At 37.9% G+C, this 14,791-nt stretch overlaps 1 protein-coding gene across 10 annotated transcripts in view; it reads right to left on the reverse strand.

Annotated features, from left to right (window-relative positions):
- The window catches only part of FAM13A (family with sequence similarity 13 member A), a 112,231-nt gene that overhangs the window by 68,118 nt on the left and 29,322 nt on the right, over positions 1-14,791 (reverse strand). For 9 of the 10 annotated variants that reach the window (XM_015861213.1, XM_015861219.2, XM_015861214.2 and 6 more), the window contains one exon: positions 1,235-1,407. In XM_015861213.1, the coding sequence (XP_015716699.1) occupies positions 1,235-1,407 (173 nt within the window). Of the gene's footprint in view, positions 1-1,234; positions 1,408-14,791 lie in introns of those variants that run through there. The other variant, XM_015861223.2, reaches the window with a different exon arrangement.

A 14,791-nucleotide genomic window follows, 5' to 3' on the forward strand; every position in this document is an offset into this window, starting at 1 on the left:
GCTTTTGCTTACTTACAAAGACATCTCATTTGGCAGTTCATGTCCTGTGCCAATATCAGTCCAACTATCCCCAACTTCAGCAGTACTCTTCTAACACACTGACAGGAAAGTATGAATTCTAACAACAAATAACCTCCTTTGAGGACCATTCAACTAAAAGAATCACAATTTTTTGAGACACTTCAAGAAACACATCACTCATCAAAACCTTCCTAAACATGAGACTCGGTAGTCCTTTGTTTCACCTCTCTAGTACTTCATTTCCCTTTACACCTCACAATACACAATGGAGAGCTGAGAATAGCACACCATCTCTCACTTACTCAGTGAAGCTACTCAGTTACGTGTCTGGCAGCACTGTCACTGCTTTGTGTTCTGCCCTGGTATGCAGAGACACTGCGGTGTCATGTTTCATGACACGTACATAACACTATTTCTCATATTAGGTCAACCTCATATTTCAGTAGCATACAGCAGTTTCCCACAGTAACATGAATCCTTGATGTTCTACATTAGACACAAGAGGAAAGGGAATTAAACACTCAATTCATGGAAGAATTTTACAAGAAATCAAACTGTCAGTCACCTGTTCACCTCATTGGTAACATGTCATCAATCAAAACTATAGATCTAATCATGATATGTTACACAGACTTTGAAAGACATCTTTAGACAGATATAGATGCTCTATAGACATATTTTTATTTTCTGTCTTGTCTGAACAACTCTAGTACATCTAGAACACCATCCCAGTTAGAAAGAAAAGCCCCATCTAAAGCTCCATCCCTTTTTGCATTGAGAATGGGAACAAGTTCAGCTTTCTGCTAAAACTTAAACTAAGCAGATCAAACAGATCTAAATGCTGACATAAGACATCTACTTTTTGATTGGATCTTGTGCTCGGGGCCATTTCTACTGCCTGAATTTAATAGGCCCTACCCTCCTTCACTATTCAGATTGCCTGCATATGAGGGTAAATTTATATCTGAATGGCAAACTAAAGCAGATATCCAGTTTTGTAAGGCACCTGGTGGAATGTGTGCTTCCACAGAGACACACATGTTATTTTGCCTTATACCACACCATGCTGGCTTTGTGTGCATCAATGGAAAAAAGATGATGTGTTCAAAGCACTCAGAGCTGAAGGTGCAGCTACAGAACAAATAACGAAACAAATATGAAGACAAAAAAATAAGAAAAAAAAACCAACAAAAAAAACCAAGGAAGCACTAACCTGAAGAAAAATGCACCACTGTTAATGAAGGAGATTTCATCTGTTAAATCCATCTCCTTCAAACATGAACTACTGTCTGTTAATCGGAGGCTGACCTGAGGTGTTCCAACTGACAAGCCTGGTTGTGGCACTAGGCGTGTTCGACTGGATCCTTCCCTTGTGGACTTTGTCACCTACAGAAGCAAAGAAAAAGAAAACTGAAGCACAGCAGCCTCTGCAGATAAGCTCTAACAGAAAGATATTTCCAACCAGCGTGCAAACAGCAAATATGACAAGTTACAAACCAATGATATTAAATACACATAAATCAAAAGTTCTGCTTGTTTAAAGACTATTTAAAGAAAAATAAATATACACCTATTGGAAGAATAAGAGTAAAGGTGACACTGACTAAAGGAAGACAAATAAAATAAATGGAAACTTGTTCCCTGTATTACAGAAGACAAACTAAAAATACTCTCATTGTATCTTTATCACTTGACACCAACTAGATAAACATAATGTAAAAGAAACTAAAGACCTCTTCCCATTTTAAAAAGGCAGTTGATATCAATTTATACTCATTTTATAAAAATTCAGTAATTTATTCTACTAGAGGAGAATTACTCAAGATGGGGACTTTATGTGTTGATGATCTTTGTGGAGGCAGTCAGAACATGGCATTCATAGCTGGGCTTCCTACATTTAAGATGAAGTTCCCAAGTATTGACCCGGGCTCTTCCCTTCAGTGGAAGTAGACAAAACCAGAGAACAGATGGTACATTGTCTGGTACCAGCAGCAGATAAAGACTATGTAGGGGAGAAGAACAACTTCAGGAATCTGTCCCTAATACACTGTCCCAGCTTTTAGTACTCTATGGTTTTGGGCATTCTTTAACTTGGAAGTTGAACCTGGTTCACTGTTTAACAGTGAACATTGGACTGATCAATTGTGATTATGTCCAAGTCTCCTCAGGTCCACTTACATCTTTAGCTTTTGTAGGATCTTCAGCTGGGAGGATCTTAATATATTGATTAATAATGAATAAACAAACAAAAAACCCCAAACAAACAGTACTTTATTTCAGATATAATTGAAGTACTAGGGAAAGGTTATATTTTTCTATGAGAATTTGAAAACGCTACTCCAAACCCACATTCTCTATACGATTTTTGACTTTAAAAAACCTAGCACTACTCCATTAGTAGTCTCTAATCAGACTAATTAGTTTATATACTTCTCACTTTACAGAATCATCAGAATCGTCATCATTCTGATGCCTTTGATCCATCATACTGCTTCTTTCTATACCTTTTCATTTCTGTTAAATCCTTTTTGAAAAGAGGTTGCCAGAAATGAATATTATATATAGGTAAATCATAGATTTATTGGTGGCTTCTTATTGAAATGCAACTTTTGTTTGTTTTCATTACTGTTGACCATTGAACTTTGTGAAGTTCCCATAGCATCAAGATCTATCTTCTGAAAAGAATAATCCACATGGGGCTCATCAGTATGTACGTTTATATACTGTTTAGGTTTTATGACAGCAGTTAGCATCTAGTGATGGAAATTCATCCATTATTTTTTCACATGATATGGAGTATCTTAAGAGCCTCCATAAGTCCCTATGCTAGCTTGAAATTTTTCCTGCTTTGAATCATTTTCTGTTATCAGTGTATTCAGCCTCTTCCTGGGTCACTAATTGAAAGGTTGAAAAGTATAAATTCCATCAAATATCCTTGAGACACTTAACAGACAACCCCTCTCTACTGGGAAAGAGACGATTTATTTTTATTGCGTTCTAATTATTAATCTGTAAGACTTTCCTTGCAACTTCATGAGAACTCTGCTTCTTTAAATGCCTTTGATAATCTTATCAAAACCTTTGGAAAGATTTTGAAGTTCACTATACAGGCTATGCAGAAACACACGCTTACTGCTTTCTACGTGACACAATACCTTCTGATATCTACAATTATCCATTTGTTTATTAATTGTGTTGCAGTTTCTACACATCTGGATGGTAATTAAGTCTTCCTGGAACATTCTTGAACCGTCTGTATAACAGCCTTACCATAAGTTTTCTTTCTTTCTTTTTTTTTTTTTTTTAAATCTTTTCTGGCAATAATCTACAACCCTGTTGCCTGTAGAGGCCACTGACTGTTGACACCACAAGAACTGGGTGCACAACCTGCAGATGCCAGGCTGTGACTCTCAACTGCAAACAAAATGAATGCTTCTGTTTTAGAGCAGAAGAAAATGACTTTCATGGAGCAAAGGGGCAAACTGAGGCTGCCAAACTGACCATGGAACAGCAGCGTTCCCTAAAAAAGCAATCCATGATCAGCAAAATACAGAGCTCCTGAAAAGCAGAGGGTCGTAAGACAGGGCAGAAGGGTAGCCATGCTGTGTCCCTGGGTATGAGCCAGTAGGACAGGAAAAGTACTGAACCTGCACTATCCTTTTAGCACCCTCACAGTAAAAATCTGGATGTAAGCAAAACCAGCAACTTCTACAAGGTATCATATGTGACAGCTCCGAATGAAGACTGGAGGGCAGCAAAAAGCCAGCCATTTCCCCCTGAGCATACTGTATACGCATACTCATTTCAGGAACACGGCTAACAATGCTGAATTATTTTGCTACCAGGTATTGTATTTATACCCAGCAACAAGTGCTAGGAAACTGGAAACATCTACCAAACAGCATGAATCAACTTCCCTCCCTGCAAACTCTTCATTTCTTTTAAACTTTACACTGATTTTCTCACACTGGGGAATTCCACACATGCAAACAAAACCATTTACTATTCCAGTGCTCTGAAAAAAAAAAAAAAAAAAAAAAAAAAAAAGAAGTTTTGGTAGAGTCTTCAATTCTTCTCACCTTCTAGAAGAAAAGAAAGTTTGGATACCAGCACTCCTAAAGAAGACATGTCAATGACACATAAGATTTGCAAAAAAAAATCTGTTTGAAAGATTAGATTCAATTTTAAGATTGCCACTGCATTTCTAGGGCACTCCAAAATTAATAAGTGGAAGGAAACACTATTTCTGCTCTCTGTTCCAGATGATCAATAGCCTAGTATTTTGCTAGTCTCGGCATACAACATTATAGCACTGTAGTTATTTGTCTAACAACATATCCTACAAGTAATCATAGAATGACCTGGGTTGAAAATGGCCACAGTGATCATCCAGTTTCAAACCCCCTGCAATGTGTAGGGTTGGCAACCACCAAACCAGGCTGCCACATCCAGCCTGGCCTTGAATGTCTCCAGGGATGGGGCATCTACAACCTCCTTGGGCAAACTGTTCCAGCCTATGTATTGAAAATTAAATAAATAAAATAAAATAAATAATATCCATTTAAGTAATGCCTTGAATACTTATTAACAATAAGAAGTAAGAATATTCATTACTTCATGCTAATTTTTAGTGAGACTTTGGAAAGGCTGCCTCTGCAGCTATGGTAACAATGGAGCTTCACTGGAGTGCCATGAAGAAGAGCTGCCCATTGTCAAAGAGCTCTGTAATCTGAGCTCCTAACAAAACAGATTAAAGAACTACACATAGAAGCAACTCAAAGGCTTTCTGGATCCCGGAGCTCTCAGGAGAAAATATTCTGTTAGAGATGTGTGTGTGCATAAACAACCTGGCACAAGCAGATGTTTCATGCAGTGAAGTTTGAGAAAATAATACTTTACAAACTGAGAACAATATCTTGCAGAACAAAAACACTCTAAACTATTAATGATAAAGATAATACTGGGAAGACAACCCTAATAGTTGTTAGATGCCAGAAAAAGAAAGACCAATACTGCATAAAGGATCCTGTGTTTTTCTGCAACACAGTCATTTCATGAGCTGCAGTGTTACTGGCTGGGTGATGCTGGAGATAACTAAGGAAAACCTCCTCCCACAACTAATAGAAAGTACTTTAAAAGTACATAACAAGTTCAAGATTTTTTATTTTTTTTTTCTTTTTCCCCTGTTTGTTTGTTTTAAAGACTTTGTAACCTGTTAGATTTTGAAACACAATATTACAAGCTGTACAGACCTCTGTAGGAGATTTGTAATTATCTGTGTAATTACCCATTCGGTGATCAAGAAAATTCAAGTGAGGTTTATAAATGCTGTGTGTGGAAGGACCCCACTATTGCCCAGGTAAGGGTCATTCTTAACTACAAGGCAGTTGTTTTCATCTTTTCAGCTTCTGTTCTTAAAATATAAACCAAAAAGAGCCACTGCTTATTCTTTCAGATATCAACTTCTGCTGCAGTTGTTTTGCCTCCCTCAGGATGACTTCTGGAAAATGTCATGATTCTACTTTTAGCTCACAGTCCTTCACTTTTGATTTATGATGTTTTTAGTTGTTTTTCTTTTTCCTTCTTCAGATTTAACACCATATAATCAAGCAAATATTAATCTGATTGTATTGTTTATTTGCCTGATCATGAGTACGAAGTCTCATTAGCCTTAATGAACTGGCCAATGGGGCAGAGTGCACCCTCAGCAAGCTTGCAGGTAACACAAAACTGGAAGGAGCGAGTGATAGGCTGAGGGGTTATGCTCCCACCCAGAGGGACCTGACAGGCTGGAGAGGTGGGCTGACAAGAGTCCACTGGAGTTCAACATAGAGAACCTGAGCAGGGATTGGACAAGGTGAACCCCCAGGGTCCCTTCCTACCTCAGCCAATCAGATTTTATAACCTCACCTATGACATTCTCATCTATCCAGTAAATCAAAAGATCATATGAATTGCTGCATAACATGCTGTGGCATGTTTCAAAGGAGCATTTTGTCTCAGACAAAATCCAACTGTGCTGGTTTGTGAAGGAGAAACCAGTAAATATTTGAAAATACATAACAAGCTTCACCTCCCAGTTAATAGTCTTAGTCTTGGGAGTGAAAAGCAAATCTTGCCTCCTGAAACCTTTTAAACTGGTGAAGTTCAGCCTCAAAGTGCATAGAACAAAGATCAGATTCAGCCTCTGGCTCAACCAGGTTGGTTGAGGTTCAACCTATGTCGTGAGTTTTTAGTTACTAAGTACAACCTCTGAAAGAATAGGCTAACATATAACCAGGGGTTGTCAGCCAACATCCCTGGGCATATGCTGAAGTCTGCTACTTTGTCATTTAGAATACATCTTCATTCTCAGCTAAATGTACGTAACTATTGGGTGCTACTTGTGATCAAAGGGATCATCTAAATAAAGGGCAATCAAGATAGCAAAGAACAGATAACTACAAGGAGCTGTGTTACACCACACACTCTGCAGTGGCTTTTAACATTTGCTGTCTCAGACAGTTTAGATGCAAGGAACTGCACTTGTAGTTCTAATAGAGATCAGTCAGTTTCATGACCAGGACAAACATTTGTCACGGTGGATATTAAAGAAAGGGCAATGAAATCTCTCCCCTAGAGGCTTAAACTGACCAATCCAGGTGGCATCATTTCACATATACCACTGCTAAGTTTTTTTCTTAACTTACGGATGCATCATGACGCTATGAGGTGTCAGAAATTACTAGGTTCAAAGATAAGTGTGCCACATATTCTAAAGGTCTGATTTGGCATGATGACTCTATTATTTGCCGGTTCCTAAAGGACAGGGATTACTCCACAATCTCCACACTGGAGAGTTCTATGAACTGAAGATGAAGATACACCTCCTTAGCTCTGAGTACCTCACTCTTCTCCTCAAGGAGGAAAAAGAAAAGCTCCAACCATCCTAAGATATGAACTCATAAATAACAAGGGCAATTCATACCCACTTGAGTAAATGATTTAAAATATATACACCACATTCCTTCACTCAGTCCTCCAGGGATGTTTTGTTTGGTTGTTTTTCAGGTCAAAAGAAAAATCTCAGTCAAAAATCTTACTTAACAAACAACTGGCACCCTTAAAATTAGAGTTTTCCATCAAAGAATGGGAGTTGGTTTCATCCTATGAAGGCCCTACCAGTCTAGGGCTTTTCAGCTTACAGGATGTGTTTACTAATCAACAAAATAGTTCTGCTGAATAAAAAAAGGCACATCACTTTGCAAAAAACCAGGCATGGCTAAGTGACGCAGGTGGATTTAGAGTGTTTTCTTTTTCACTCTAGTCTAAACCTGGTTGTGACGCCACAACTAGCTAACATCATATACCTTACATTTAATCTCTTGCCACTAACTCTGCTTCATGAGCAAATGAGAAAGGGAGATCTAAGTCTTGTTTGACAACCAACTCCTACAGAACCTGATTTAGCCAATTCTGTCAAGTCAAATAACCAGGGAATGAGTCACCCGCTGAAGTTACCCAGGCTTCGTATTTGGCCACTGATAGCTCTTGAAACAAATTTATTACATTCATTCTATTTAAAACATCAACCGTTTGAATGGGACTTCTCATCAAGCACACACAGCTGTAAGCTCTCTGCCAGGGTTACATAACAGTATCTACAGAGACAATTAATTATATCAAGCCTTGCCTGGAGATACACAATATTGCTGGAGGCTTTTGTCAAACTAAATCATCCCAGACAACAAGGTGCTGTCTCTTCTGAGACAGCAAAGCCCTTCAAGTCATTCAACAAACAGCCTTTTTGTGGTTCTCCAAAGCTTCACTGCCTAAGTGATCTCTGGCATGACAGCTTCATTAAGCACTATTTCTGGAGATAAGCAAAAGCCACCTAGACACTTTCCTGTGTAACTTACTCTAGGAAAGCTGCTTTAGGAGAGGTGTTGGACTAGATGATTTCCAGAGGTCCCTTTCAATGTGTACGATTCCATAACTGTGTGTGTGATTGTAATAAGAGACAACTGAGATGAGTTTGCACAAATGAATCTCTTGCAGCTCAGAGGACCATATATCTGCCAGGTGCACAGGGCTTTCAGAGGCAGGGATAATTCTGAAGTGACATCTTCCAGTTACATTCCCTTCATACTTTCTATAATATACTCTCACTTTCTATTCCTATCCACTAAATGAGAGCCTGACTCATCATGCCAGTGACGATGGCACAGAATTGGTGCATGAGGAAGCGCTAGTGCCCCTTGCTGTCTGACTGCTATGTGTGCTACACTAGCAGGGACTAAGAAGTCAGAGAGGCTGTGAAGCATCATCATCTAAACATAGCTGAACCACAGTGACATTCTTTTCTGTAATAGTAGAACTCAAGACAAGCCCTTAAGCTTAGAAGGAACTAAAAGCAAGCAAACTGTCATCTTTAGTAAGATTGCTGTATATGTTAAAAATTGGCTAGTGCTCAAATACTTGCTGAAGCATGGTGAGCATGAAGAATGGTAAGCATCCAGAATGCAATAACTTGTTAAAAAGTAATAAAAACCATTGATTAGCCACTTCACCTAACATCCATGATTTTAAAACTATGTATTCAGAATACAGTTGAGTTCTTCAAAAAGAAAACCCTTTTCATCCTGAATTACTGACTTTGGGAGACAAAGAACAATGGCTTTATAATTCTTGCCATGCTTAGCACAGATAACAGAAGCAGAAACACATACATGCAAAAATCTAGTCACCAATTCTCTGCCGTACCCAGAACCAAGTCTTGAATTCTTGATTAACTGCCACACTGAAACCATAAAGTCACAATCAATGAAGTCATCCTTACAATCTCTGCAGCTGCCACTGCCAAATTTGGATTTCTCTTAATCTACTTTTGTTTTTAGGTATTAGATCACTAAAACACCTCCTCTGTACTCTGCCCCACTTGGATATCAAAGTTTTAAACTTGATGCGATGTGTGAAGCTTTGAAGTTCTAAAGATTTATTTGAATTTCTCCATCTTACTCTTAATAACAACAAGACCTTTTGTAATCAAAGAGCTGAGTATTATTTTCCTTTACACCAAATCGCCACAGCTCCCATATCTGAAAAGAGCCTCTGCGCACAGTAGAACTGCTTAAATACTTAAAAGCCATCAGACATAAGAAACTGCACAATTCTCAGAAAGGCTATAAAATTCAGGCACAATTATGTTAATATCACATTTCTGGCTCCAGAGCTCATGTACATGAGAATCCCCAAAATTTTGTCTCAGTAGACTTTCTCAAAGATTAAGTCTTGCCTCTTTTATAGACCTGTTAAAGCCCAGGGATATTGGACTGAATGTGAGTAACTTCTGTCAAAACAATTTTGTTATTTGTAACTGTTGTACAGAATTTTGTCTGTCTTCAATGAAGTATTAAATTATGTAGCAGCAAATTCATTACCAATAGTATTGCAGATATGGAATTCATAATAAATTCACTGTCTTTAACTGAACTGGATCCATAGAGCAGTAGACACTTCCTTTATTTAACAGGTGGGATTCTGGGGAGATTTTTCATAGAAATAGTAATGGTTTTATTCAGTTATCTCTCTACCAAAACTATTTCCTTAAAACTTAAGAAGCATTATTAATTTAACAGTCTGAAGAAAAATAAATTTGCACAACATGGCAATTCTGGTCTAAAGCCACATGAAAGCACTTGAGAAGATTGCTCCTGTGGTTTAACAGACCTGTTTAAATGATGACATCTCAGTGAATGTACTTGAGCTTGCTACTCACTTTGTAACAGCAGGTCAGGAAGAAGCTACATAGTGGAATCAGTTGCAGCTTTCTTCATCTACAGACTTGTCTGTGGGAATGGGGCATCCCAGATTCTGCATACTTTGGATACATTATTGAAATTCCTATATTAAATTTAAGAGAACATCAAGCAAGACTGATGCAGTGCCTGTCTCATGGTCTGCATACTGTTACCCTGGCCTCCTGCTGCATTCACTGGAAAATCTTTGATCAAATGTATCTTCTCAGACTCGTTTTTCAAACAGAATCAAACTAGCCTACTTAGTGAATCCCCTAAAATAGCAAAGCAAAGGAAGGGAGAACTCCTATCCATGTGTTCACCATGTCTTCAGTTCCCAGGATTTATTCTCGTTACCTGTGTTTCCATACTTACTTATTTAGGCACTTTCCATCCTAGTTTGAACAGCATATGACTAAGAAGACCAGATTATTGACAACTGTAAGCTCCCTATAAGAGTTCAGTACCACGCCTATTTTTCTCTTTAGCTCTATTCTCTAAACAATATCACCAAATTTATCAAATCATTTCGCGATTAGTGAAATAGGCTTTTAACTACAGTGCTGTATGATATGGAGGAAAACAAAATGCTACACAAAATACTTTGATAGCAAATTGACCACTGATTATAAGCTGGGACAACACCCACAATACTGATATTTTTGTCTGCACAGCTGGCAGTTCCAAATACCAGCGCTCTTGATTAAGTGCTTTATAAAAACTAACTGACCTTAGTGCTCAAGTAAAGTCTAGATGAACTGTAGAAACATAAAATGTATAATGCTGACAAATGTGTAAGTCTGGCTTTACATGCTTTACATACTCTTGAAAGGCACTGACAAACTCATTTTTTAATTACCAGAACCCCCTTATACAGTGCACACAGACATCCTTAAGCATCAGGATAGCTATGTTTTCTTCTATGCTCTAGACACCATATATGCACATGTGAACAACATCAAGTACAAAGCAGAGACAAATCAGCATCAAAGGTAAAACCAATGAATGGACCATAAACACTATTTACCTTATTTTTCCTTGCATTTCTGTTTCATATCCGGAGACTGAAAAGGTGGGTCTACTATTCCTTGACCACAGAGATAAATGATTAAGTGTTCTCACCTGACTACAGAGACTATGGTTCCTCTGGGGGGTAACTTTTGCCTTTCATTCATTTGGTTTCTGTGGACTTTATTTGCATGAACAGAAATACATTAAGAGTAAGAAGATCAAAAAGAGCCAGGTGATCACGGTCAGAGGAGAGATGTAAGAATGAACTTAAAAGGCTACAAATAATGATTTCTGTTTTCAGCTTCCCATGCGGCACACTATCTTCCATTGTCTGTATCCAGTTGCTCACTCAGAACAATAGCGTTAGCAACAAAAATTATGGTAAATTACTGTAGTTATGGAGGACATCATTCGATATTTCAACATATTCTGCCTCCAGTAAAGAATTTTTTAAAGAAATCTGCAAATATCAGCCATGCTGTTAAAGTGTTATTTGTAATAAGATCATCAATAGCCAGGGAACTGAGGTAAGTCAGCATAGAGGCCATCACATTCCTCCATCCTTCCTAACTGTTTGAGATGTAAACACATATGTGTTTGCCAAAGGATTTCTACATTAGAAAAGTGAGAAGCTGTGCCAAAATTTGAAGCTGTTCTATTGAAGTCCATGTAAGTAGGTTGGAAAGACTCAAACAAACAGTCGAGAAACCTGTCTTTCTCCATGTATGGTACTCCTCCTGCTCACAGTTTGACAATGAATTACATAGTAATGAAAGAATTTGCTGCCTAAAAGACTGTTGGCACCATCCTGGACTGTACTATATCCCCTGGAGTGCAGATAGATCCATCAAGGAAATCAAGTTAGTTTTATATCTGTACTTCTCCTGCCTCACAGTATCATATGGCCAACTCATCAGCAAAGGAACCTGAAGAAATTAAAAGAAAAATAAAACAACAACCTTCAAAGGCTCAAGTCAGCTACTCACCCTTTGGGCACTTCTGCTTCCCAATAATAAAGAACATTGTTTACAAACTGTATAAAAAAAGCAGGTTCAAGCCTTAGGGATTTTAAATAGTGAGAGAGTAGCACTTTCAAGCACATCATAAACTGCTACTATAGGTACCTCAGCTCAGCTAGCACAATTTTTATGTCCTTCTGCATCAACACAGGGTAACACAGTTAAGCTGAGACTGTACTAGAAATTCCAATAGAACAGATAACAATCCGCACAAAAAGGGATATCTGACTTCCTGTTCTTAGAGCATTCACCTCTAAACTAGAAAAAGAATTGGAAAATACATTCTGTACTTTAACAAGATCTTCAAGTTGATCTCATAGGCCTTTGTCATCACCCATTTTCACTGCATTATATCTTTATTATAAGCATATATTAATTTTAAGTACCAGTCATTGCAGAGAAATGACTCAAAGAATTGAGTCATGCAGGTGTGTTAGATCAGATTTTCTGTCACTGTTGCTAGTAAAAGATAGAAATCAACATTCCAGCAGACACTGTAGGATCAGGCTTGCTACCAATTGAATACTGTTACAATAAGCATGCAGTACTCACTGATTGCAGGCAATACAATAATCACTTCCATTACGTTGAATGGAGATGAAAAATGGTAACAAGCATGCGTGAGGTAAAAGCAGAAAATCTTGTGACAGCCCACTATTAACTGATTCATCATGTAACAGCACATGTAGACAGATGCACTTCAGTATAAAAATGTGTTTTGTTTACACAAAATAATGCTTCCAAGGGAACAAGGGAGTTATGTGCTGAAAACACAACACACAGCACTAGCCAGGAACCTGTTAAATATTAACCTCTTCAAGTCTGCTTGCTACTGGCAAGGGATCATAGTTGTACTGGGAAGGGTGCACACAGGTGTAGTTTTTAAGTTCTACAGAAAAGACTGTATCTATAATTTGTTCAAGTGCTTGCAATCTCCTTGTCCCCTCCCAGTTGTCCTCCAATCCATGCTAGTTATCACAAGGCAATAATTCGCCCAGGGTTATACAATGATTCCTATGAACTGGTTACTTCCTCTGATTTTAATTTTTCAGAGTATTTTTAAAATTTAAGTTGGAAAGAAAACACTCCACCTTTAAATTGAAAAATGCAACCTGAAAGATAAAAGTTACCAGAAGGCAGCAGGTCCAACTCATATTCTCAAGCTGCTGAGGTTCTTAGGCTAGCTCAAAAGCTCAAAACAATCAAAACAAAAACAGAGCCTCAAACACGAGTCAAGATGAGAATCTACTGCTTTCAGTACTGTCAGTCTGTTTGATGTTACCCTTCAAAATCCAGATGGCAGAAAGTACACGAGTCCACTTCTACTATTATGACACACTTCAGAAACTAAGTATATTCTGGAATATTATTTACTTTTTAAGCATCCTGCAAACTTACAGTTAAAAAAAAAACATTGAATAATTCCAGATCTCTTTGAATGTTTTTAAACTGACTCCTAACTCTACTAGCAGACATTAAATAGTTGTACATCTTCAGAAATCTGACCTTGTCTCTCTCAGAATGCTTTCCTGGTATTGGGATTCAAATCATAAACATAAGGCATGATTTTTAAATGTGAGTGTTTAGTAAGGCAGTTGCATTACATCCCCATGGACTACTAAAAGTAACAAATTTTAGTCAAAGAAGTCAAATTTCCAAAACTTAAACAGCAGATGCCTGTCTTTCTGATGAAAAAATATGTGATTACACCAACTTTTGTACTTGCATGAAAAACTATTTGTCTTGTGTATAAATGTATTTCTCTGTAACTGAATTTCTGAAGCTTGAGAATTCTCTGAGATTTCTATTCATTCAGTTTTGGTGATGCCTGCGAAATTTAAGAAACTATGGAATGAAATGTGTTGTGCTTTAAAGCCTGATTTCCTTTAAGGGCAATGATACAACTAATGTGCATCCCATATATAAGTACTAACTAAGCATCACTCTTGTAAATCATTACAGACCTCCACAGAATGCCAAGAGGAGTAGTGCTTTCCATTCCTATAGGACAAGGGGGAATGGCTTAATCTAAGATAGGGAAGGTGTAGAGTTAGAGATTAGGAGGAAGTTTTTCACACAGAGGGTGGTGATGCACTGGAACAGTTTGCCCAAGGAGGTTGTGGATGCCCCATCCCTGGAAGCATTCAAGGCCAGGCTGGATGTGGCTCTGGGCAGCCTGGTCTGGTGGTTGGTGACCCAGCACATAGAAGGGGGATTGAAACTAGATGATCATTGCAGTCCTTTTCAACCTAGGTCATTCTATGACTCTATGATTACAAAAGATTCTATATTAAAAATTAAAAAAAAATAAAAATTAAATCTTTGCTACAGCATACTGAATACAAAACAAGTTCAAGTCTCTGTCTGAAAGGTAGAAGCTTCGTTTTGCTCAACTGTGTGTGCTCAACAATTAGTGAAACCCAACTGTTCACATCTGAAAAATTACCCAAGTCCTACTCAATGTCAATAGCTGTCAGTAACCATCTCTCCATCCCACTTTAAAGTAAAAGACAATCCCACCTGAAAAAATGAAGTAATAGAGTCTCTCCAAAATCCATTCAAATTACAGTAGCTGCTCATCACTGCATCAAGTCCCCCCACTATTACCAAGGGAAAACTTCTACAATCAAGAATACTTGGGCCAAATCAAACAGTCAACATTTCTACAGGACGCCATCAAAACCAGGTTTTGAACTAAACTCTTCTGATGATTTCTCAATAAGAACAAAGAAGATCATGGAGAAGCTTAGAAATTATTCACTTACCTTCCTAATTTTGATAGGCAATATTTATCAGCAAATAGTTCTGTTGGAAATACGTCAACACCAAACAAAGATTCTTGTCAGCTTCTTCAACTGATAGCAAATTTAGAGACTTTCAGATGTCCCTAGCCTTACACTGCAATAATAGATTCCATTGGTCCATTCTGGACCATCAGCTGTTATTTCCCATGAGATCTATTAC

This window comes from Coturnix japonica, chromosome 4 (genome assembly GCF_001577835.2).
Source record: "Coturnix japonica isolate 7356 chromosome 4, Coturnix japonica 2.1, whole genome shotgun sequence".
Taxonomy (NCBI): domain Eukaryota; kingdom Metazoa; phylum Chordata; class Aves; order Galliformes; family Phasianidae; genus Coturnix; species Coturnix japonica.